Below are 26,606 nucleotides of genomic sequence, written 5' to 3'. Positions count from 1 at the left end.
AACGTGCTAGCAACCCTGGCAGAATATTATAAATACTGTATTAGGCGATTATGAAATATTTTCTGCAAAACAGTCTCAGCATTTAAGGGAATGGCTAAAGCAATTCTAATCATAACTGTAAAACTTGCTAGAAAGAAAAAATCTTCACTCTGGCCAGTTTCTTGTCCAGCCAGCGGAACCTCTACCTTCAAGAGGAGCCGACACCCAGACGCTGACGGTCAGCAAGGACCTGCCCCCTGCAGTGTCCATGGACCATCGTGGCCAACACTGTCAGCGCTGCTCACCTGAGTCCCCAGCGGCCACAAAATATCTCAACGCAAGTGGCACCAGGAGGATAACAGGTAATGTTGCCTCCTCTGCACTCTTCTAAATAGCACGAACGCAGGCGTTGAACTAAGAACTGGTTACAGACCAGAACCACATGCCCAGCATCAGGGACGAGGGAGGGGTCACAAGGGAAACTTTCTCCGTGGCTCTTCTAGAGAGCAACTGTCAGGGTTCCCAATGGGGACCAGAGCGAGAAGAGGGAGGGCAAAGCTGATGTGGGCATCCTGAAGTAACATAAGCCTCTAATTGTGGGGGGAAGAGAACATGGTAAATGAACTAAAGACTTGTCTTCCTACTTTGAACATATGAAGCCCCCGGTAATGGTCCAACTGGGAAAATTCAGCAAGCTCTGTTAGCAATATGATCTAGGAGAAGTGTTGCTGGCCACTGATGGTTCCTCGGACACCTGCTGGCCCCGCCCACCTGACCCTGCCCTGTGCAGCAAGCCAGCAGTGGTCCATCAAGAGCAGTGAGAGACCCCTGAAGGAAAAAGAAAGAAAGGGTAAAAAATCCTCTGCTTGCTTCATGAACCTTCTTTTTGTTTTTCTTTTTAACTGATCTGTTTTGGCGTTTAATGTACCCAACTATTAAATTAAGCCTGCATTTAAAAGTCATTATTATAATAGTCCCAGTGGGTAGCTCCCACAGCCACATTGGCTGCCAAGAAGGAAAGCGTGGAGGCAGTGGGGGACACTGCCCAACAAAGAAGTCAAGAAGCTGGAGCTCGGGCTCAGGCACACCGGCCAGCCATGTGACCTTGGACACGGTCCTGCACCTTTTGGGACACTGCCACTAAATAGCCTCACTGGCAGGCAGGCATGGACAGTAGGATGACTCCATCTAAACATCTCATCAAAGATTAAAATCCATAAGCATAATTGTACAGCAGCTTCCTAATGACCCCAGGAGAAGGGGCAGCTGGGGTCATGAGAGCATTACAGCCAGACCTCCCTCCTGTGTTCACTTAGAGGCAGCCCACATACAGAAGGAAACCCCACAGGTGGGTGTTCCAAAGGTTCTCAGCAAACACCTCCAGAGACTACCGGGCCCTGATTCCAGGAAGACAAAACTGGACATGGGTGTGGGTGATTACTACAGTATCAAGGAAAACTGACTCCCCTGCCCAGATCCTGCAGAAGGACCCCAGCATGGCAGCCGCCAGAAGGTGGGCAGTGGCTATGACGGTTACGGGCTGCCTCCCATGCTGTCCAAGGAGGATGCCCATCTCAGTAAGATGGCTGACAAAATGGGTCATGCACAGGTTCTTCTGGGCCAAAGGCCAGAGATGGACTGAAAACCACTCGCGCAGTCTGCTGTGCCCAAGGCCCGGGCAGAGGTTAGGGAACTGAGCACAGGGGCGACTCCCTCCATCTGGAACTCATCTCTTGGTACCCCTCACCCAGCACTTGGCACATGGAACCTTCCAAAACAATGGCCAGCTGTATGGGCCTCCCACCAATCAATCCTGGGCGAAGAAGAGAGTTTTAGACGTATTCTCGAAGTCTACCGATTGCAAGGGAAACCCCATCAGCATGAACTGGAAGTTTCCCGGGTTTCCCTCTGAGCATGAGGATACCCGAAGGCTCCCACATCAATGCAGGCTATCAAAGATGCATCTGCCAATGTCCATCTTGAGTCCAAATGCAAACATTAAGTCCATTTCCACACATAAGTCTAAAGAGCCGACTGGGCCGTCTGGACACGGAAGCAATGGACACACACAAGGTCAGTTTCGCTGTGGGCTGACCGCCGTGCTTTCCCCACACAGGCAGCTGAGCTGTCCTCCATCAAAACCCATTCTAGATGCTTGTCACGGGTCTACCAGAGTATTCAACAATCCACAACAGCCCCAAAAGTCAAAGCACTGGAGAGCGCAAGCCCCCCCAACCCATTGCATGTAAAGACCTACAAAGACTCCCTCAGAGTCCTTACAAGGAGCCACTGCTGGCTGCCAGTCCACACACAGCAGAGGCCCCACAGGAGGCCATGGGTGCTGGCAGAGCATGGGTCGGCGTGGCCCCATTTCCACCACTCATTGGCCATGTGGCTTTAGGCTGTGGTTTAATTGGACAAGAATTAGTTTAACACCAATTTGTAGGCTCCCAAGAACCTTCTGAAGATCAACTTAGATTCTTAATGTGAACACTACTTGCAAACCAAAAAGTATCCCTTGGATATAAAGGGTAAATATTAACATGCTTCCCAAGATCTGAGGATCAAACCAGATTATTAATATGGATGTTATTTGGGAAGAAGAAAGTCTTATTAAATAAGAGATTACTGTTAACAAGGAATCCCCTTAGCAGCTTAATCAGCTCAAAATCTAAGACAGGGTCGAAGCAACACTAGCATGGTAGCAGACACGGCTGATCAGGTACAGGCGTGAGCTCACCAGGCCTGGCTTCTAGCCCTGGTTGGCCGATGGCGGGCACAGGTTGGGGGGGGCTTGCTTTCTGATCCCGCTCCCTCTGTTGACCAGAGCTCTATTCAGATGCTTGTTGGGTGTGTACGCCTGTCACACAGGACCCTTGTAGTTTAAGAGAGAGATGATCCAATCAGGGGTCTAGATGGCCAATCTTTACAATCTACCACTCGGCTCACAGCCCTGGAGCTTACTCATGACCACCCACATCCTTATCTCTATCCTCCACAGAGTTGGTGCTTGTTACCATCCAACTGCATCTCACCGTGTCTGAAAGCCCCGCATGGACCAGTCCTTACCAGGCATGATGATCTCCGGGAACCCTGTTTTGCGAGCCACGGCTGTGGTCCTATCCACCAGATGAGGAAACTCTTTCCGGATCTGATGAACATCTCCAGGAAGTAGTTTCAATGTTACCCACAAACCTGGAAAAGCAATGGTTGCCCGAGTCACATCTTATCTTACACATTTTGAGAAGAGGTTTTCATGAAAGCAACTTCAGTGAATGAGCAACTTCTAATTCACAAGTCGACATCTTAAGAAGAGAAGTGGAGTCAATGTGCAGGTCAAAGGTGCTTAGCGCAGGGGATGCACTGCGCCTGATGAGCTGGGATACAGATCTCGCCTGGGAGAGACATGGGGATAGCTGAATTCCTGGGATAGAGATCTCGCCTGGGAGAGATGTAGGGATTGCTGAATTCCTGGGATAGAGATCTTGCCTGGGAGAGATGTAGGGATAGCTGAATTCCTGGGATAGAGATCTCGCCTGGGAGAGACATGGGGATAGCTGAATTCCTGGGATAAAGATCTCGCCTGGAAGCGATGCTGGGACAGATGAATTCATAGAAGCAGCCACTGTGGGCTCCCTACTTGTGCCAAGGTCACATTTACAACAAATCGGAAGATGGCATGGATTGGGGTGGACCCAGCAGGCTGTCCTTTGCCAGGTCCCACGGGTTACTAAGCAGCATCAGACTTCCCAGGTGAGTGGGGGAGCCCCGACTGTGGTGGGAGTGTAGGTCAGCTCTTTCTATCTTTTCCAGCCTTCTAGACCAAGATACAAAGGGCATCATGAAGAACATGTGCAGAGCCACAGGCCTGGGCATCTCACGGGAGGGAAGGGCACGGGAATACAGCAGTCACTCCCCACACGTCAGAGGCGGGGCCAGCTCTGCTTCCTCTGCCTCTCTGTTGACTGTTTTCAAGGCCAGCTCCTGTCCCCCAACAGGGAAGAGGCGTCACTGTCAACGGGCAGGTGGGGCGCTCCGCCCGAGGACACGGAGCCCGGCCTGCTGCACAATCCCCAGCCATCTGGCTCCATGGGCCCCTTGTGTCGACCAGGATTGAAGAGTGGGTCTGTCGTGTGTCAGTGCCTGGGCATCTGGGCTTCTGTGCCTGTGTGTGACTGTGGGTGTCTGAGTGTGTCTGTCTACGTCTATATGGGGATGTGTGTGTCTAAGTGTGTCTGAGTATGTCTATCTGTGTGTATGCACATGTACATGTCTATGTGTGTACATCTGTTTCTGTTTATGCCTGTGCCTATATACAGCTGTGTGTGTGTGTGTGTGTGTGTGTGTGTGTGTGTGTGTGTGTGTGTGAAGCTGCTCCCTTCCTCTCTGGATAATTACAAAGGGCTGGAACAGTAATTCACTACTGCCTGGTTCTGCACTCTGCACTCAGTAAAAGAAAAATCACAGGCCTGTCCACAACCAACTTGCACTCTCCTTTGTTCTAATTCACAGGACAGTACCAGGGTCCGAAGCGGGGGCAGCTGTTCTGGACCTGCAGAGAAGGTAGGCAGCAGGTGCGCTGGGAGCCAGGCGCTTCCTCCGCCACCCCCTACCCGGCCACCCAGCCACTAAAACCAAATCTAATAACATCCATAATACTACTAGACATCCTCCTTCCCAACGCCTTTGCTTCCTTAGGAATACCACCATGCCCAAGTATCTGAGTTCAGAAAGAAGAATATTAGCAATACAATTGAATTTGTTACAACACCATTTAAACCTGAAGATTAAATTTCCCTGATTACATTGAGTTTAAAACACTTTCCTCACAGGAGAACAGGAGGCCAATTTTCACCAAAGAAAAGTGCTTTTGGGGTTGATGGCTGCTTAGCCAGGAAAACACAAAACAAAAAGAAAAAGTGTTCATTAGGCATGAAAGGAAGCAGGGGTCTGGGGTGGGGCGTGAGAGCCACTGCCCAAGCAAAACAGGTGCCACCTCTGGGTTCAGGGCCGAATGAGAAAGGTAGAATATAAAAGACGTTATCTACTGTGAAGAGGACACATGCTGGTATAACCAAAGTCCAGAGTGGAGCTCGGATGAGGCAGGGGCTTTGGGGAAAAGTGGGTACAAAAAACCCATCTCTCTTTGTAAGATTGCTTCCTCCTACTGTCTAGTTCCGGGTACCCCACCTATGACTCGGATGAGCAGCCACCAGGGTAAGCCTTGGTCAGTACAAATGAAAAAACAACACCCCCTGGACAGGGCCATCCTACCAGGCACTCCCTGGGCACCTGACCTTCAAGGTTCCCCAGAATGACCTGGATTCACCTAAGAATGAGCCCAGCAGAAAGGCGCAGGTCCAAGGTAAACCCTAGGAAATTTTGATTCTGGGAGGCAGTATGGTCTCCTTGATGACTATCCAGGGTCTGCTTATCAGTTCTCACTGGGACCCAGACCTGCCCGCTCTACACAGGGAGTTCAGGCCTCAGCCAGCTGCCCGCCCATTGAGCTGGCTTCATCAGTGGTGGCAACAACACCCATGGGGCTGGCAACGGCGGCTTCTGGGCCTCTCTCTCTCTCTCTCCCAGCGGTTTTGTTCTGCACTGACACCAGCCTCCACCTCTCCTGAGTAACTGTAATAATCACTGACCAGAGCTCAGCTAACACTGTAAGAGAAGCTCTATTTGGGAGTCTGCATCAGGGGAGGGTACCGGGACCTTCGACGCCTCCCAGCCCGGTGGCTCCTATCTCAGCAGCTCAGGCTGCGGCTCTCTGTGGTTTCCAGCTAAAGAGCACACTGCTGGGGCTGAGGGTCATGGGGGGATGGGCCTGCTTGGCTGGGACCTGCCCTATGCAGAGACTTCAGGTGGGGTCTTGTTCTGCTATTGCTGGCTGGGGAGAGAGTGGTTCATGGCAGATCAGGGTCCCTGCCAAGCCCTAAAAGGTCTCATTTCTCCAGAATATTCTGATAAGACAGCAAGAAATTGGACTGAGATGGTTGTTTTGGGAAGTCAGAGGACTGTGGTAACTGGCCACTAAGGGGGGTCGTTCACCTAAACGCTGCTGAGGTCACAGTGATCTGCATCTGGACGGATGTGGGGACCCGACCCACCCCTGTCAGAAGCAGATCAGAACCCCCAGGTTCCGAAGGCAACCTCCCAGCTTCCTGGCCAGCCCCAGGTGTCAACTGTGGGGTCCCTGACTCATTTGCTCTGTTGGCGGCTGAGCTGCCGCCAGGCGTCAGTACAGCATTTCAAACAGTGCATGGAGCCAGGCATGATGGTGCACACTTGTAACCCCAGCACTCAGGAGGCTGAGACGGGAGGATCGCGGTTCGCGGACAGCCTCAGCTACTTAGTGAGGCTCTTTGCAACTCAGTGACACCCTGTTTCAAAAAATAAAGGCTGAAGGTGAAGTGACACCCTATTTCAAAAGATAGGGCTGAAGGTGTGGCTAGGAAGTAGAATGCCCCTAAGTTCCGTCTCAAGTTCCTCAAAAAAAAAAAAAAAAAAAGAACGCAGCTGGGAAGTTGAGGAGGAGAAATCTCTCCTATAACAAAACAGGAGACAAAGCCACGCAGAAGAGCCACACCGAGGGGCAACCCCAGAAAACAGCTTGGAAGTGCCTGGCAAGGGCAGAGGGTCAGGAGCGCTGCCTGGGGGGCGGAGGCAATGTCAAATGCCCCTTTGTTTCTCCAAAAAGGAACAGTGCACCAGGACCCTATTCAAGTATTTCTTTGAAGGGCTGGACCACAGGCCAGGCCGGCAGGCAACAGAGCTACTCCCGGTCCTCTCTGTTCTGGGCTCTCCTGTGGCATCAGTGCTATCCACTGGGTCTTCCTTCTCACAGGGAGGCTGGCTCTCAGCAGGACGTAGAGGTGAGCATGGAGAAACCCACATGTGCCGTGCATGGGGACAGGCGCCATATCTCCTCTAAGAGTTACCATCATCATCCTAGTCGTCATCATCGTTATGAAGCCGAATTGCAAATCAATGGCACCCACCAGTCTATGGACGGCAACAACACAGAAAGCCACGTACCCTGACCCTTGTGGTTGACTTCCTTGGCGGCGATGACCTTGTTGATGACGGTCTGCAGGAAATCGTTCTCCCCTGCCACCCTGGGTGAAAAACGGGATGACATGTTCAGCGGCTTGTGTCGAATGGCGTCGTCCAACGCGAGCCTGGAGGGCACGGGACGACCAAGACCACAGGAGACAGAGGGACAGAGACCCGAGGGCCACGGCACGAGGGAACACAAGAGAACATCGTCCCCGAGAGCGAGGGCCGCCACGAGTCGACGCAGGACAGAGGGCGGGAGAGGTGACAAGAAAAACAGGGAAAAGTATCAGTCAGGAACATGCGGAACCACGAGAGAGAAGTCAGGCGACCCAGGGGGACCCGCTCCCCGGGGCCCCGCCTCGGCTCCACTCCCACCGGACCACTCAGCAAGGGACGGGTCCAAAAGGGAGGCGGACGGATGGCCTGCAGTCCTGCAGAACCGCTATGGCCATTTCTGTAATCTCAGTGATTCTGAACCCAGCCTCGGCAAGAGGTGGGTGGTGTGAAGAAAAAGGGAAGATGTCCCCTCCCCACACTTGGACCTCGCTGCACAGACAGGCTTTCCGCCCCGACCCAGTGGACTGTGCTCAAAGGAGCTTCCACTGATAACATCGGAGAACACAGTCTCTGGGGGGCACGACCGATGGCTGTCGGGTCTGGAAGCCCAAGCCTCCAATCCTTGGGAATCCAAGCCATTGGTGTTTCAGGGAACCAGGGGGTCCTTCACAGGCGCTGCAGTGTGCCCGAGGTTGTGTCTACACAGGCAGCACGTTCTGAGAAATACCACGGAGCACAAAGGGAAATGAGCGAGAAAACACACATCATGTACGTAAGCTTAGAATCAATTCTGCAAACAAGGACGGTGCGATCCATCACTTGGCCACATAACTCAAGGGAGCTGAGGGTTGTTTTAATTTACTTCACCATGTAATAAAAGGAGAGAGAGAGAGAGAGAGAGAGAGAGAGAGAGAGAGAGAGAGAGAGAGAGAGAGGGAGAGAGGGAGAGAGGGAGGGAGAAGGATGGAAGGAGCGAAGGAGGGAGGGAAAGATGTGCACTGTGTTTCCTTGCCTAAAACCAACCCTCTGAGATAATAAATCAGTTTTAATGGAGCACAAAACGGTTTCATTAGCATGACATTTCCCAAAGAACTGGTTTCATTGCTTATTTTGCTATTAAAATCATGCTGCTCTTTTGCTTCCAACATTGCAAATATTAATCTGTATATTAGTCTTCCCTTAATGGAGCCAGGAGTCACAAATTACATAAGAGATGAGCATGTAATAATATTTTTTAAAGTGGACGTCCAGTACAAGATAGAGTCGATGGGAAGACACAGGCAACCTAAAAAAAACTACACAGGGCCCGTGAAAACCGGTGACTCTAAAACTCCTAACTTCCCCAACTTGCCAAACAATACCTCAAGTTTTGGGGGAATTTGAGTTTGTTTTCCTTGACTTTGCACAGAGGATACCAGCAAGCAACAGGTAATTTCAACTTAGCAGCACATTCGCGCGTGGAGAAACTCTGAGATCTAATATAAAACTCAAAGCAGCAGGGGGCTACATTATTTCTCATGGGCAAAAGAGGCAACTCAGAATTATAATTTCACAACAGTGTTTGCTTATTTATTACCTCAATGCCTGCCCATGTTCCCAGATGACGTTCTCCTTGTTTGCTGAGGAAGCTTCTGCAGAAGGGCACCCCTGTATAAACTACCTTCACTAGTGTGGATTCCAAAGCAACGTTATCCCTGGCTACAGTGATGGGAACGTGTTCTATCCACACTGTCTAACGCGGTGGCGGCTAGCCCCATGCGGTGCTGAGCACTTGATACAGGACTTATGTGATTGAGAAGCTAAATTTTTAATTCTGTTTCATTGTAGTTCATTTAAAGAGCCACATGGGGCTAGCGGCTATCAGACCAGACAGAAAAGCAGCAGAAAGCATTCTAGCCACCAAAGACCTCTGCTTCCCATTGCGTGCAGTGATATATACTTAACTCAACCCCATACTCAAGCTACAAAACGCAGGGCTTACAGCTATTCTGGAAAGAAGGTAGTAAAATCTGCTGAGAATACAGAAAGCCTGAGGAGGCCACCTGTCCAGTTCACCGGCCTGCAAAGACAGCCAAGCCACACCCATACTAGAGGCAGGCCTGGGGGAGGAGGCTGGTCCATCAGGAAGGACAGAGGAAGGGCAAAGGAAGCCAAGGTCACATCTCCAGCCACCCCAGGTCATGGCTCCTTCAGACACCCATGACCCCCAGCTGCACAGAGCCCATCAGCCAATAACTAAAAACAGTGCAAACTTTCCAAAATAGTTTCCAGCCTGAAAGGTTTTCATATATAGACAAAAATGGAGAGCAGAGAAATAAATCAGAGCACCAGAACAGGTTACTCTAACCACCCTGAATAATTCTCATTTCTCATGCCCGGGAGGAAGCTGTCTCCCACAATTAAAGTTTTCCAACTTTAACCTGTCCCCCTTTTTTTTATTTTTCCTTTTGGTACTAGAGTTTAAACCTTAGGGGATTCTACTGCTGAGTTACTATTTCATCTTACTTTATTTTGCAAACAGGGTCGGGCTAAATTGCTGAGGCTTGCCTAGAACCTGCAATCCTCCTAGCTCGGCCCCTCAAGAACTGGAATTACAGGCAAGTGCTACGAGGCCTGGCCTAATTCCCTCTTCTGGAAGTAGGAGTATCCCCGAAGAGGTCAAAGACCATGATCAAGGTATCTCCTGCTCCAATCATTAGAAATAGACATGAACCCTCTCTTCCTTTACAGAGATTCTAGCTTTAAACCAGGGAATCAATTTAAAGAGTCTTCTCCAGGCACTTCTCCCGCTATATCGTACTTCACTAAAGAGAAAAGCAGACAACGCCTTAAAAAATGGCAAGCAAGCACATGCATAGTCTACTCTGAGCAAAACCCAGGCCAGAAAAATCGGCAGCGTGGCTAGACGCTGGGAAGTGCTGTTTCTTGTTTTACAAAAGGATTCATCACTATTTTGCTTGGTTTTCCATTTTAAACATAGCAACCTCTTGTGCTGAATTTGAAAGTATTGTACTTTGGAAATGTGAATTGCTACTAGAATAAATCAATTACATAAAGAAACATTCACACTCAAAGCAGAATTGTAATTCTTCTTCTGATAAGGCAATTCAGAGACCACTTGTAAAATCTACTTCCAGGACCATAAACAAAGCCTAAACCAGGAATCCTATAGCTAACAAAATTCCAAGTGCTCCCGCAATGAACAAACAAATGTTTTATCATTTTAAAATAATGTATTCCTACTTGGGCATAACTTATAAATATAATTAAAATATTACAGACAAGATTTATTATTAATTAAATATCATCAAAGATAAGATTTCCACGTGATATCTAGCCAAGTATCCAGATGCCCATACTTACGGCTGGAAGGGAATGAAGTGCTGCTTATCTTCATCATCCACTTTTCCATTTATGATATCTGTGACATCCATCACTGGGAACAAGAAAAGAACAGAGATTGCTTCGCTGAAATGATATATCATAGAAAAGCGGTCAACAAACCAGGTTAACACATCAGAGCCTCTTCTGGCCGAGCCAACCACAACATAAACTGCATGCTGGGATTTCTCTCGTGTCCAGCTCTAAATTGTTTCCATGTTTGAAAGGCAAATTAAATCACGTGAAAATGCTGGAGCAGGGGGCCGGGGACTCACGTGGCACAGTCCCACTGGACAAAACCCCACTTGTCACTGTGGGGCAGCCTGTCCTGTAGAACAGGCTGTGACGGAAGGAATCATTGCAATGGGCACCTGAGTGGCGAACAGCGAGACGGAGGAACTACATTTCTACTTGATTTCGTGCATTTAAAATTAACCGATAGAGCAACAGCGGCAAGAGGCTATCCTACCCATAACAACACAATACCCCAAATAATAACACAATGAGCTAGTGGCCAAGTTGACCCAGAGTCCCTGCTTGCTGGTGTCTGTGGCTGCAGTTAAGGGAGACGTCCAAGGACAATCCTTAGCTACATATTGTCTCTCTGAGAAAACCAAGGCTTCCAGACAGGCCTGAGCAAATTCGCCAAAAGCATGGACTTAGCCTCCAATGGCCAGGCTCTTCCTGTGTTATTAAACTGTATTCCCAGGTGCAACCCCAAAGCAGTCCAGACCTGGCTGCATCACAGCAAAGGCAGATAGCCTGGCACCATTCCGCATAAAAAGAAAAGCTATCCCCTGGTGGTATTCAGCGGGCAGCCCAGAGACCTGGACGATCAGAGCACCTTTTGCTCTTGTTCACAACAAGCAGAAGAGGAAACTCCACAGACAACCCCAGAGGGTCCTGAAGAGAGCAGCACACCTATTTATTCTCTTTGCATAAGCTCTTCCAGGTGACTAAACGCCACACATTAAAAATACAATTTCCATTTCTACATCCCAACTCACATTTAAGGGAAGGGGTCTCGTGGGCAAGAAAAGCCAAATTCCCATCTCCTGTTTGGTTTGGTGGAGCCCAACGAGCCCCAAGGTAAAACTGCCACATACTTCACTCCACTAAAGCAGTGGACCAGGGACCAAAGGATGAGCTCAGAGATGCAGGCTGAAGAAGTCCAGCTGCTTGAGAGCATCAAGCGACGGCTGCTCAGAAGTGGCCGGCAGCAACTCTTCTTCACCCAGGAGACGTCTATAGAACTGCGCACTCGTAGGGGCGACAGGCACTAAGTCCACCCAAAACCCTAGTGTTTAAATAATACTTAACAAAATGAAGTGCTCAAAATATATATTTTAGCCAGGCATGGTGGTGCACGCTTGTAATCCCTGCACTTGGGAGGCTGAGACACAGGTTCGAAGCCAGCCTCAGCTACTTAGTGAGGCTCTCAGAAACTTAGTGAGACCCTATTTCCAAATAAAATATAAAATAGGTCTGGGAGTATAACCCGGAGGTAGAAAGCCCTTGGGTTCCACCAAAAAAATATATTTGTTTAAAGTTTTTTAGAAAGTAAAAAGCACACATATGCAATATAAATGTACTTACTCCTGCTAAAAATGGTTAAAAGTGGTTAAAATGGGAATAAAAAGAAAGCAAAGATACATGAAAAATTAAATTAAAACGTATACAGTATGACCTGATTTTGTTTTTGACGGCATTTTCCGAGGAATTCTGGGCTCCATACACATAGTAAACACATGTTCTCCCACTGAGAACATACCAGCTTGAGTATGAGCTGATATTGTTAGAAACTATATACCACAAACAGAAAAAAATAGACAGAAACACAGCAGAATAATTATGAGGGACCCTAGCTATGGAGAATTACGAATGATTTATTTAATTGTACTTATCTTTCTTTTCATAAAATTTCCGTGCTTTTTACAACTGTCTATCATTTTTACATTACCAAAAGGTTTAAAAGAAAGAAGTATGACATATTATTCGCAATAAAAGACAAAAGCTACAGGCTTAAAGGTCCATGAATACTTTTTTCATTTTCAGAATTGAGGCTCTGTTGACACAAGCAAGCAGAAATCGTTCTGGAGAAAGCCTCAAAATTAAATTTGCATGTAGAAATTGGAGCTGCATGAGAACAGGCAGAATCAGATTACCAAAAAGTTGGTCACCCTTCTCAGGTGTGAGAAGCCCGCACCCTTAAGGAGAGTGTGTGGATGGAGGAGGCCGTGCAGGAGCCAGCAGCCTGTGCCATGCAAGAAGCATGCCCCAAGATGTGCTGAGTGCCAACCTGGAACCAGGGGGCAGGGAGCTGGTGGCAGTATATCGTGCCAAAAATCTACACAGATCAATCAGAAGGTGTCTCAGGGCAAGGAGACCAGCAGGAAACCAGAACCTAAGCAAACTTAATGCTCAGGGCCGCCCATATATTGATAGAAATGTGCCAGCCAACAGTCTTGAAATGCTGGCTCTTTGGGGTGATGGTGGAGGCCATGGTAGCCGGTTCTGGGACCCAGGGTCAAATGGGACCACGGAGGCATGCTGAGGAACCAGGCACAGCAAGAGTTGCTGGGCAGCTGCGACACTGCAAAGGAGCTGAGGTCCCTGCTCAGAGCACCTGGGGACCAACATTAAGAGATCCAGGCCTGAGATATCTCAACAGTGGGACTTCGCAGAGGCCCCTGAGGGTCCCTGCAGCGTGGCACATCAATGCTTTGCGGCCCCAGCCAGAGCCAGGCCTCAAGGCCCAGTCGGATTTGAGTGGCAGGAAATGAACAATTCTAGCAGAAATAGGAAATCCCAGCAGTAGCTAGGGTGTGGGGGTGAAGGAGGGAGAACAGCCCGGCATTCCAGGTGGTCACACCCCCTGAGGAACAAGCCAAAGGCCAGCACAAGCAGGAGGACCAGGACCTAGGAATCAGTGCCCAGGACACTGCTGGCTCTGGTCAGGGGTCCAAGCCCCAGGAACGACACAGTGGCCCAGGTGTCTGCGGACATGACGCAGGGGGGCCTCCAGGGATAGGCCATTACAGGAGAGCAACCTGCCCTGCCCCTGGGCTTCAGCAGCTCCCAGAGGTGCAGGAGGCAGCAAAGGCTCTGACCCACCGTCCCTCAAAAGTGAGCGTATCCAAGATGGAGAGGGTCACAGCAGTGTCAGCGAGCACTGCAGCCACCAACCTCCCAGCCTTCACTCCCTAGAGCTTCCTGAGCCTCACAAGTGAGGCTCACTAGCTGAACGGGGTGGTACACACCTGTAAGCCCAGTACTTAGGAGGCTGAGACGGGAGGATCACAGGTTCAAGGCCAGACTCGGCAACTTAGCAAAGCTTTTAGTAACTTAGTCAAACTCCAGTTGTATCCAAATAAGAAGTAAAACAGGGCTGGGGTATAGCTTAGAGGAAGAATGTCTCTCCGTTCAATCCCCATCACCACAAAATATAACTAAATAAAACTACAGAGCAATTGGAAGGCTGAGACAGGTGGATCGCAGGTTCGAGCCCATCCTCAGCAACTTAGCCAAGCCCTCAGCAATTTAGCGAGACCCTGTTTCAAAATAAAAAATAAAATAGAGCTGGGGTGTAGCTCAAAAGTAGAATGCCCTTGTGTTCAATCCCCTGTACCATTAAAAGAGCAGAAGCCGGGCGTGGTGGCGCACGCTTGTAATCCCCGCGCTTGGGAGGCAGAGACAGGAGGATCGCGCAGGTTCGAAGCCAGCCGCGCGTGCTGGCTTGAGACCCTATTTCTAAATAAAAATATAAAATAGGTCTGGGAGTGTAGCCCGGAGGTAGAAGGGCTTCCAGGAACCTCAGTACCACCAAAAAAAAAAAAGAAAAAGAAAAAAAGAAAAAAAGAAAGAGCAGGTCAGAAAGCTGAAAAAATTCCTATTTCAATCAAAAGATGGAAAACCACCAGCCTCCAGTCTGGATTTCAGTTTCGCGTCAACAAATCTAACTATGCGCTCATGGGAACCTAACAGTGTAATTGCTCTGGTAATTTGAGCAGCGGAGAACCCGCAGCCTTGGCACCGGAAAGAGGCCCCACGCACGCATCTTGTCAGAGCTTTCTCTGATCGCTTCAAGCCTGGTATACCTGAGACAGAAAGAAAGCAATGTCTTCAAAGTACCCTAGAGAGGAGAAGGGAAAAGAAAATTTCTGAAAATTTTCAGGTATTTCAACAACATACGTAAAAGATGCTACTGGTTCTGTAAAATAGAGGAGCAAGTTCAAAATACAAATTCAAGGAATAAGGAAAGAAAATGTAAACAGTTTTCTGCCGCAAAGATCAGGGACCTCAACACGGTAAGCCCACACTCAGTGTTTCGCTCATAATACTCAGGTCCCCAGAATGCCCCAACAGTGAGCCTGATGATAAACAGAAGCAGACTGAATTATCGGCTTCTTATCACTACGACCATCTCATTGTTAGTACTGACGCTGTATGAAGTATCACGCAATGTGATACTGTCATGGTGGCTAAATAGAATTATTCACTAGCTGGACGTGGTGGCGCACGCTTGTAATCCCGGTCGAACATGTTCAGAGCCAGGCATGCTGGCTTAAGAGACCCTGTTTCCAAATTTTAAAAAAAAGTGTAAAAATAAGTCTGGGAGTGCAACCCGGAGGTAGAAGGGTTTCCAGGAACCCCAGTACCACCAATAAATAAATAGATAGATAGATAGATAGATAGATAGCATTATTCATTTGGCAAAACCCACAGAATGCATATCACCAAAATGAGCACTCGTACAGCCCATGGGCGCCAGTGGTGGTGACGTGCCTGTGTGGGTTCACTGACTAGTAAACGAACCAGTCTCTGGGAAATGCAGATAATGAGGAACGAAGGCAGGAACAGCAGAGAACCACCTATATATTCTGCCCCATTTTGCCTGAACCTAAAACTTCTCTAAAATTAAAGTCTTTTAAAAAGAGGGAGGAAAACCTAAGTTCCGAATTGCCTGGTAGCCAAGGTAAAGAATGCCATCCATAGCCGTTCATAGAAGAAATTCAGCTATGTATCAAGAACATTTCCCATCTTCCTATCCATATGATTCCTAAATATTATAGAAAAAGACAAGAGGACTGGGTAATAAAATTCCCTATAAACAGTTAGAAAACTGTTTCCCCAAACTATGGAAAAAGAAAGTGATATAGAAGGAGGTCAAGCCTTAGAACTTCCTGGGGACACTTATGTTTCCTCAGTAAAGACAACTTGTCCCTCACCTTTCTTGTGCTCTGACCAAAAATAACCAAGCTGAAACATGGAGGGTAAAAAGTCCCCACGTGCGGCGGAGTGCGTTCTCAGTGGTTCACTCCTCTACATCCTCCTCATGTTGAGCAGTATGCATCAGCCCACTCCTAAACCAATCGCCAAGCACAGGAGTCCCAAAACCCTCCAATGACTGGCTTCTCTACTGGCTGGCAAAAAGAGCAGGGCTTCCCCCAGGGAAAGAGGTGCTCCACTTTAAAACCAAATACAGTATTTACATCAGAAGCTTGCAGACCACGGCATCCTGGGTTGAGCAGGTGGATTTGAAACCACCCAGGAAAGGATAATAGATTTTTTTTTCTCCTCTCCAACAGAAAAGCTTATAAATCAAAGCTGCCCGCGGGCCAGTATTCCAGAGAGAGGCTCTGATTCAAAGTGAAGGTGATGCTCTGGAACTCTCAAGGAAAAAGAAGACAAATGCATTACCAGCCACACCAAAAGGTCGCCGCAGCCCCGAGGTCAGTTTCCTGGTGTTGCTGTCCCTCAGCTCCATGCGACCCACGCGGACAATCTGGCAGACGAAGCTGATTTTCTCCCTTTTCAGATCTTTGCTTCCAAGGTCCTACAAAGATTAATTTCCATAAACTATCCTGGAGAACCATTTTTCAATACAAGTCCATTTTATTTATTTATTTTTATTTATTTATTTACTTTGGGGGGGGGTCTGGGGATGGAGCCAGGGGCATTCAACCTCTGAGCGACACCCCCTGCCCTAGTTTTTATTCTTTATTTTGAAACAGGGTCTCACTAAGTTGCAGAAGGCCTCATTAAGCAGCTGAGGCTGTCTGCAAACCACAATCCTCTGGTCTCGGCCTCCCGAATGCTAGGATTATTAAGTGTGTGTCACCACGCCCGGCTACACGTCCCTTTTAGGAAGGCAGTAAAACATGGATGGAGACCCGGCTCTCTGATCAGTTTTTAACATTTATAAAATTTTTTTTTATTGGTGCACTGTATTCATACATCATGATGGGATAAAAACTTGTATAGACATACATGCACACACCGCCCAGTTTGCCCCTACCCAATCCCCACCCCATTTCCTCCCCATCCCTCCTTCCCATGCTTGGCTTAGTGGTTGACATCTAATATTATAGCAATTTATCCAAAATTAACAATGATAATCTCACATAACAGATTCATTTGTCTGATATCAAACTTTTGATCACTTAGAGATAACATTTCAGTATTTCTTTTTGCTTTCTTTCTTGCCAAAGGATATTTTTTTCTTTTATTTTTAAGGTAAAACTATCATACATTTTTTTCAGAAAAAAAATCTATCCTAACATGAAATATGAACTCTAAATAACCAAAACAATCTAGAAAAAGAACAAAGCTAGAAGATGTACATTTTCTGATTTCAAACCTTATAGAGCTATAATAATTGAAACAATATAATACTGCTATGAAGGCAGATATATAAACCAGTGGAGTAAAATAAAAAGTCTAGAAATAAATTCTTCCATATGTGGTCAAGTTATTTTTGACAAAGTTTCCAAGAACATTTGGTGAAGGAAATAATAATCTTTTCACTAAATATTGCCGAAAAATAATAATTACATGAAAAAGAATAAAATTGGACCCTTACCTAACACCATATACAAATATTAACTCAGAATAGATAAAAGACCTACATGTAAATCTTAAGAATATAAACTTTTAGAAGAAAACCTGGGTCATACACTTCACAACATTGAAATTGGCAGTGATTTCTTGGATATGATTTCAAAGGCACAGGCAACAAAAGAATAAACAAACTTCCTAAAAAATAAAAAAAAATGTACATCCAAAGACAATGTAAACAGAGATAAAAGTTACTGATAAGATGGGATAAAATATGTCCAAATGCTATATCTGAAGGTATATTAATATTCCAAATAGCGATCCTAAAAATTAGCAACAATAAAAGCAAACAATACAATTATGTCATTCAAATGACAAAAAGGAATAATAGTCCTTACTTTTGAGTGAACGTAAGATACAAGTTTAAAACACGCTCTGTGGTAATGGAGTAAATTGTCACAGAGATGCTGAGGGTCGCTGGAGACTCAGAAGGTTCTGAAAGGTGCTCTATGCACCCAAATCTAACCTATATCTCAGGCATCCCAGCATCCACAAGTCAGAAGAAAGTCCCTAAAAACAGCCATATGCGTGGTAGGCGATGCAGCTAGATCTCTGTAGGTACACTTACAGTAAAGACAGCTCGCAAATTATGCAATCTGTCTATATCCTTAGGTAGTCCTGAGCTTGACCAACGAACCAGGTAGTTTTCACTTGAAAAAAAAGAAAAAAAGAAAATTAATTTTGTGACCAGAACAGGGACGCACGTGCACACTCACCGTGCCTTCTAAGCAGCACCGCGGAGGTCCGCTACACAAACAGGGTGAGTCTATGAAAAGCAACCCGCTCAGAGGGACTGGACAATGGACACAGGACACACAGGCCCCTCGCAGGTCTTAGTTTTAGGTGCCTTGGGTTATAGCTGTAACGCAGCCACTGGCGGGGGCATTTCAAGGTTCATAATTTAGAAAGCCTACTTGTCTATGTACAGTGGCACTAATATAAACATTAATGCAATGCGTATTTAATTCTGAGCCAACGAGAAACCAAATATGCTATTAAGCACAAACTGTATCCTACATCAAGAAAGTCCTTATCAAAAGTGAGAATAAGTTCACCTGTTTATTCTTAATTCTGGGGTTGGATAAGTGAATACAATGGGGTTTTAAAACACATAGAGACACATGCATACTTCAAACACTGTTTAATCCTAATTTTTCCATCAGGATGAAGAGAAAGTTAGGCTGGAGGCCAAGCAAGAACAGTGAGTTTATAACACTTTCAATAAAAAGACACTAACTGTGAGTCTGTACGTTACACTTATGGTCTATAAGACACTACATCCCCAGTCTTGGGAAAAGAGCAACAAACTAAAAGTCATAGGAATGACATTCAGAGCTCAGAATTTTGAATGAAAGAAAAGTGCCATTTGGGTGGATGGGAAGAACCTAGAAACGAAAAGTTCTATCAGAGCCGGGCGTGGTGGTGCATGCCTATAATCCCAGTACTTGGGAGGCTGACAGGAGGATGGCAGGTTCACGGCCAGCCTCGGCTACTTAGCAAGCTCTCAGCAACCTAGCAAAATCCTGCTTCAATTTTAATTTTTTTACTTTAAAAACAAAATTAAGGGAGATGGGTTCAATCTTCAGGTCAATCAGAAAAAACAGTTCTATCATAACAACACAGGAAATAAACTGTGACTTCAACCTTCAGCTGAATATTGACATGACAAAGAGTTATCCCTGTGATCCTTGGAACTCTATAAGCATTTGCAATAAGCACACAAAGGAAGCTTGCTCTATCCCCGGGCCCAAGCCAGCTGCCTGCACCATCCAGCATCAGCACGGGACTGAGCTGCTCTGGAGTGGGTCTGGCAGCCCGTCACACCAGGTCTCTCAGCCAGGGTGGAACATTCGGGTGATTCCGAGGCCACTGGATCCATCCATCGCCTACCTGATGAACTTGGACTCCACAGGGTCATAGAGAGACATGAGGACTTCAGCGTCTTCCCCTATTTTGCAAACCACATTTTTGAGGTTGACAAACAAGGCCAGCGAAGGGGTAGCAGCAAACTTGGCTTGCCTGTTGATATCCATGTTCTGCTTTTGAGACTGTAAGAGCATAGAAAGTGGAGAGGCAGCGTTCACCAACAGCCCTGGCATTTTTTTTTCTTAATCTCCAACAGCATGGAAAAAGATGCACAAGCGTGGGTTTAACTCAGCAACACTGCGCATGTCTCTGCGTTATGTGTTTTCAAATCCTGCATCTGCCCACCTAAAAGCGCAGTGCCCCAGACAATGGCCACAATCCCATATCAAAGTGCTAGGTATTTGCAAAGGCACAGAACTTTCAGGTGTCCAAAGAACTGGAACAATGATTATAGGTGGAGACATATATTCAAATATTTGTTTCCCTCATTAAAACGCACCCTCCCAGGGGGCATCTCTTTCTCGTTCTTCCTTGTGTCTTTGATGCCTGGCACATAGGAGATACCCGGTTAATACTCAATGAATTAATGGGCGGGTCAATCACACCATCCATTTCTGAGTATCTACCAGACATATGATCTCATTACACGAAAGAGAAAATGCAAAGATGGATGAGCCATGTGTCCCTGCCCTCACCAGGCTTAGAGTATGTCACTCCACCGCGACTGTCAGGGCAGATGCACAATCCCCGATGGCCTCCTACTTGCAGCTGAGAAGGCAGTCAAGGTCACGAGGACCCGTGTCCACGATAAAGCCGAGGCTGGGAACATCTGCTCCCTGTGAGCTCCATGCCAACCACCCTGTCTGGAAGCACTGTTCAGTTGCTGCTTTTCACCCTCTGCCCCAGGGCACATTCTGACCTTCCTTGATATGTTACCACTGTTGAGTACTTCCTCATATCCCACCAATAGTTTACCGATGGTACCAAGGACGCTCAATCCCCAGGTGAAGGGTGATCTTACAGAGAGCTGAACTTACTTTTTCTTCTTGTAATCTTTCCTCCACTTGCTTGGAAGCTATTTCATGCGCCCGGAAGAGACTAATTGTGCTGGTGAGTTCTGGATCTAAAATGTTCCCATCTTCATCTCTAACTACCAAGTCCAAATCAAGAATTCTAGAAAAACAAGAATTCGGAAAGGCACCTGAATTTCCCAGTGTGTCAGCTCCAGCCAGTCAGCAAATAAAAATATCCTAGAAAGCTGGGTTCTCCCACAAATATTAGTAATTCCATGAGATCATATTCTTTAACACAAAATGTTTTTTAATTCCTTAAATTTGACTTTTTACTTATTCCAATAGTGACTTTGCCTCCCAGTGAGAAATTTTACAGCCCAAATGTGTATTTGGGTGATGTGTTACTAGTTATGACAGAAAGGATGGAGCATCAAAGTACAGTACTTATATGTATATACACGTGTACTGCACGTGAGCACATATCCACACATGCCCAGTCACATGCACACGCGTGTGCCCATACGCCTTAAGTTGGCAGGTGTGACGGCACTGTGAGGGGTGAAGCTGCAGCAGAGACACACCCACTTTTGCCCTGGCCAGACCCACAGCTCGGCTGTCCCTCTGCCTAGGGTCAGTGTTAATTCCTACACGGAGCCACCGGAAGACTTTTCAATAAAGACTTCCTATTGAGTTTGAACAGGGAACATATGGACGCGACCCACAATGATGTTAAGAAACTTCCTGGCCAGACGGCTAAACGTAGTGGCCAACATCTGGCTAATACGTCTAACCACTCTCTCTGGAAATAGATTTTGGCAACATTCTCTACTCCCCAAATCAATAACACTGCGAGGTGATTTTTACCAACAAAGTTTTATTTCAAATTATAAACAAAGGCATGAAAGAAGTCAAGAGTTGTGCTAGGGTGGCATGTTCTGATATTTTTTTTTTCTTTTAATACTGGGGATTGAACCCAGAGGTGTTCTACCTTGGAGCTAGACCCTCAACCCTATTTTATTTGCATTTTTTTTTTTGAAACAGGGTCTCACTAAGTTGCTGAGGCTATCCTTGAACCTGCACTTCTTCTGTCTCAGCCTCCCAAGAACTAGGATTATAGGTGTGCACCACCATGCTTGGTTTCTGGTACTGTTTTTTTGTTTTGGTTTTTGTTTGTTTGGTTTGGTTTGGTTTTTGGTTTTTGTTGTTATTGTTTTTGTTTTTTTTATTTTTTGGGTGGTACTGGGGTTCCTGGAAACCCTTCTACCTCCAGGCTACACTCTCAGACCTATTTTTATATTTTTATTTGGAAACAGGGTCTCTTAAATCAGCGAGGCTGGCTTCGAACCTGCGAGATCCTCCTGTCTCCGCCTCCCAAGCACGGGGACTACAAGCGTGCGCCACCACGCCCGGCTCTGGTACTGTTATAAATGAAACACGCAAACCTTCACATGGGAAATTAACCAGAGCTTCCTCATACCCTAGTGGTGGGATGATATTCCTGTTATTAACAAGTCTATATGAGCAGTTCTCTGTTTATAACCATATGACAAAGAGTCTTTTGAAAGAATGATAAGTTGCAGTCAGAGCATCTTCGTCCTTCACTGTTTACAAGCTGGGCAGGAAAAACAGACACCCGCACAGGTGAGCTAACCTCTGGCCTCTTGAGGTCACACATTACAGGTGCAGGGAGGCCCAGGACAGGCCACACGTGTGTAGTTCTCAGCATTAGGCTGGCCACTGCACAGACTGAAAGGCAATTGCAAAGGCCACACTTTGCTTTGCATGTTTACTGAGTGAATTCTACTAATGGTGAAACAGGTCCATCTGGGCCTGCCAGGGCAACAGGGGTGAACAGGCTTTTAAGCCAATGGGCACAGGTGTTGTGCACTGCACAAAACCAGCTTCAGGCATTCGGGAGGCTGAGACCTGGAGGATCGCGGTTCGTGGACAGCCTCAGTGATTTAGTGAGGCCCTCTGCAACTCAGTGAGACCCGGTTTCAAAATAAAGAATAAAAAATAGGGCAGGGGGTGTAGCTCAGAGGTCGAATGCCCCTGGGTTCCATCCCCAGTTCTGCAAAAAAAAAAAAAAAACCAGCTTCAGTAGTTCACGGAAAGACATTAACAAAAAAAAAAGTCCTGTAAAGTCTCTCTGGTTGTCTTTGTAATACGTTTCACTAGTAAAGTCTTACTGTTGTCTCTGTAGTACGTTTCACTAATGACACAAATATGACTACTGCTCCCAGCCCTGGCCCCACCTCCAGGAGTCACCACTGGGGTGGGCAGGATGGATACAGATATGGACATGGCCAGCACTGTGTGGGTGGGGTCAGTGCTGGGGAGGGGCGATTGGGCCCTTGCCTGGAAAGGGTCAGTGCCCAGTGGGCCAGGTCAGTCCTGCTGTGTGAGCTGCTCCACAGGGTCCTATGGGCCTGGAATCGTGCCCTGATGGAAGCCATGAGGCCCAGGTCTCAGGGCAGCATGCTGAGTTCCTCCTGCCCTGTGATCAACCCTCAGGACGGCTCTGCCAGGAGACCTGGTCACACTGAAGGCACAGAGGAGGAGACCTGTCCAGTACCAGTACCTGTCTCGCTCTTTCTACAAGAGCGAGAGCCTGGACTCCAGGTCAGAGTCCCTTAGAGCAGGGCCCATGACCTTTCCAGAATACCACCCACAAGGAGTCACACGACGTGGCTGTGACACCAATCACCCGAAACTCTGTTCTCAGCAAGCAGTGTGCAGCTGGCTCGAAATCCAGACCAAGTGTCCACTGGGAAGGCGCATCCCACGACGACAAGGTAACCATTAGCCGCTGGCTGCATGGGAGGCTGAGGGGTCTGTGAAGAAGGGGTGGAGCCTCCCAAAGCTACAGGCACCACTGCGTGTGTGCGTGAGTCCTGGGCTGTGTGACCGTGTGTCTGTGGCTCTGTGTGTGTGCACGCTGTGTATGTGCACCTTTCTAGAAAGATGGACCGTGACTCTCACCATATAAGCAAATGGGCCCCAGAATCCCTTTCCACCAGTTTAAAATGTGGGGGCCGGGGCAAGGACATCTAAGAGGTGAGTGACAGGCCCAAAGCATCTAATCCTTCCTAAACCCACCTACCTTAAAATTGAATGTCAATGCCAGGATTTTATTTTGTATTCAAATTGAGGGACTAGAGAGATGTGGAATTGGGCCTCAGAGAAATTATGGAGCAGTCTGGAGGTTCTTGGGTTAAAAACTATCTTATTAGAGATTACATTTCCTATCAAAGTAGTAAATTACATTTGAAAACACTTTCTTTCTTAACTAGATTGCTCTGGGACATAAAGTACTTAGGTAGCTTCCTACAGCCAGATGACGCAGGTGGTTTTTGAACAAAGGCTCAAAACACAATATTCCAATAACAAATGAAATCACAGATCTAAAAGTTTGCTCTTTCAAACAGGTGGCCTTGTAATGGGTTTCACTGCAACAATATCTAATATTGTATACCTAGATGTTTCTGGCCTGGGGCTTGGGAAATAAATAAATAAATAAATAAATAAATAAATAAATACACACACCTTCCTTGTCCCATAACATTTCTAACACAAACCCTGCATCTTACTGATAACGTGGCCTTAAAAAATCATTTCACACTTGAGAACAGAATTCTTAGAAAACAAAATCATGTGATAACTCATATTTTACAAAAAGGTTTTGCTGACTCAGAGCACCTGTCAGTTGTCTGGCTGGTGGCAAGCCTCTTGCCTCCTCTGAACTCCACACTTCAGTGTGTAAGGTCAGTGATGGACGAAGCCACAGGTTTTAACTGCTGTCCAGCATTAGCCAACTCTATTTTTAAGAGGTTGAGAATGCCAGCCAGTGCCATAGACATCAGAAATCAGAATCTTAAGGAATAGACCCCAGAATTCTGTATTTTCAAACCTCTTCAAATTCAACTCAGCAATAAGGAAGAATAAAATTATGTCAATTGCAAGAAAATGGATGAACCTGGAGAAAATTATGTTAAATGAGATTAGCCCATCACAGAAAGCGAAGGGTCTATGTTTTCTCTAAGAAGAGGAAGCTAGGGAATAATTGCGAGACCAGAAAGACTTCGGATAATGGAGAAGAAACTCCAGTTGAGCCAGGAGGATGGTCTAGAGGAAAGGGTGTGGGGAATGGAAGATCAAAGAAGGAATTGCAGCAGGGCGTGGCACGCTTGTCATCCCCGCACTTGGGAGGCGGAGACAGGAGGATGCGCGGGTTCAAAGCCAGCCTCCGCTGGCTTAAGAGACCCTGTTTCCAAATAAAATATAAAATAGGTCTGGGAGTGTAGCCCGGAGGTAGAATGGCTTCCAGGAACCCCAGTACCACCAAAAAAAAATAAATAAAAGGAATCACTTCCATTGATATTTAGTACATATGTGAAGATACCAGTGTCAATCTCAATAGGCTGTATGCGGATGGGGGGGAGTGGGGAGGGAGACAAAGACAGGGGAAAGCCCACCGAGGACTGTGTGCATGTATGTCACTATCACCATGGCTTCCGTTACAATGCGAAACTAGAAACCGCCAATAAAAGCATATACACCTCCAAGTGGTTTGGTTGCTTGGTCATAGAAACCATTTGGGAGCCATGTGCCTGGCCCATGGTTAAGACCGTCTGCAGCCCTGACACTGTATGAGCAACCAAGGAGTTACCAGGTAAAAAAGGAGGTGGCCTCCTTCTGCTTATGGACCTGGCAGAATTAGCATCAGGGCAGCTCTTATCCTGGGATCATCAGAAGAAGCTTGCTAACACTAGAATGTACGCCGAGGGGTATTCAGCAGGCGGTCCTTAAAGCCATTCAAGCGGACCTTGTCAGATGCCTGCAACAGATGGGAACTTTTACCAGAGACATACTTTATAAGAAACAACTACTTGGTGTTATCTGAAATCAAACTTAGCAGGGCTGTATTTCTATTTGTGAAACTTGGCGTGCGTATCTGGGGGACGAGTTTCACGGTGACCTCTAATGTTTTCCCAGCTCTTAGAACTGAGGGAGTCGACAGAAGGAAACCTGGTGCTAGACTCAAAGTCAAATACTGTGAGCGGAAAGTAAAAAGGCCCTTCTTGAGAGGAATTACTAAAGGAGTGAAAGGGTCAGGTTGTCTGGCCCCCAGCTTTCTGACTTCACTACTTGAAGAACAAAGATATCGCCGGGCGTGGTGGCGCACGCTTGTAATCCCAGTGCTTGGGAGACAGACAGAAGGATCACGCAGATTCGAAGCCAGCCTCAGCAGCTTAGTGAGGCTCTCAGCAACTTAGTGAGACTCTGTTTCCAAATAAAATATAAAAGAGGTCGCTGGGCGTGGTGGCACACGCTTGTCTCAGCTTGGGAGGCTGAAACAGGAGGATCGTGCTGGTTCAGAGCCAGCCTGGCTGGCTTAAGAGACCCTGTTTCCAAATAAAAATATAAAAAATAGGTGTCTGGGAGTGTAGCCCAGAGGTAAAAGGGCTTTCTGGAACCCCAGTACCACCAAGGTCTAGACATGCAGCCAGGAGTTAAAAGGCCCTTGAGTTTCATCCCCAGTAGAACACATACATACACATTATATACAAAATATATCAGGTTTCAAGGATGAATCAGTAAACTCCTGATTTTCAGAATCCAACAGAAAATACTTTATCCTTTGCAAAACGAAAACCATGCTATGATTCTGATGTTAGAAACTTTGTTTTATGATAAAACCAAATTTTGATATCCTCAAGGCCTGTAGTTATGTTATTACATTAGGGTAATAATAAACAAACCTGTTTCCGTAATCGATTTTGGCTGTGACCTTCTTCTTCAGCTCTTTGAGCTCATCCTGGGGCAGAGTCCCAGAAAGAATCTGGGATCGCCATTCAATAAGGTCGTAGATCATGTGCCGTACACTTTGAAACATCTCCCTGTTATCTTGCTGTACAGGAGAAAAAAATAAGGCACATCATAAAAATCAGGTTGTCAAATAACACTGTAGAGATCATACTGAATAAATATTTCTTCAACGACACATGTGGTATGTGCTACCATGGGACTTAGGTACGGTCAAATGAAAAGGTTTTTAACACACAATGTAGCATATTATCTAGAATTTGTTTCCTATAAGAAACTCAAGAATTAAAAGAATAAAGAGTAATGCGTAATCCCCAAGATGCCCAAGTAAGTACCACTGAATCAAGAAGCTGACACTGCAGGGGCTGGACTTTGAGCCTCAAAACCTGAGCCCAAACTTCCACCATCAGGCCGTAGACGGGCACTGCTTGGCGCTCCCTGCAATTTAATCTCACACACTGCAGCCTGGGCCCTTCTCGGCACTCTGAGGAAGGAAATCCCCAGCCTACCTGTCAGCTGAGCCAC

At 46.8% G+C, this 26,606-nt stretch overlaps 1 protein-coding gene across 10 annotated transcripts in view; it reads right to left on the bottom strand.

The window, feature by feature from the left end:
- Positions 1-26,606, bottom strand: part of DOCK1 (dedicator of cytokinesis 1) — a gene marked incomplete at both ends in the record, with an annotated part of 504,224 nt that overhangs the window by 408,593 nt on the left and 69,025 nt on the right. For 5 of the 10 annotated variants that reach the window (XM_080694981.1, XM_080694988.1, XM_080694986.1 and 2 more), the window contains 8 exons: positions 3,049-3,174; positions 7,021-7,100; positions 10,462-10,534; positions 16,180-16,315; positions 17,945-18,026; positions 19,267-19,424; positions 20,280-20,415; positions 26,018-26,166. In XM_080694981.1, coding sequence (XP_080551107.1) covers positions 3,049-3,174; positions 7,021-7,100; positions 10,462-10,534; positions 16,180-16,315; positions 17,945-18,026; positions 19,267-19,424; positions 20,280-20,415; positions 26,018-26,166 — 940 coding nt within the window. Of the gene's footprint in view, positions 1-3,048; positions 3,175-7,020; positions 7,164-10,461; positions 10,535-16,179; positions 16,316-17,944; positions 18,027-19,266; positions 19,425-20,279; positions 20,416-26,017; positions 26,167-26,606 lie in introns of all 10 variants that reach the window. The other 5 variants (XM_080694979.1, XM_080694982.1, XM_080694983.1 and 2 more) reach the window with 4 other exon arrangements.

Source organism: Muscardinus avellanarius (genome assembly GCF_963383645.1).
Source record: "Muscardinus avellanarius genome assembly, chromosome: 4".
Classification (NCBI taxonomy): Eukaryota; Metazoa; Chordata; class Mammalia; order Rodentia; family Gliridae; genus Muscardinus; species Muscardinus avellanarius.
The sequence above is the reverse complement of the archived record's forward strand: the minus strand, read 5'-3'. Positions and strand labels throughout refer to the sequence as shown.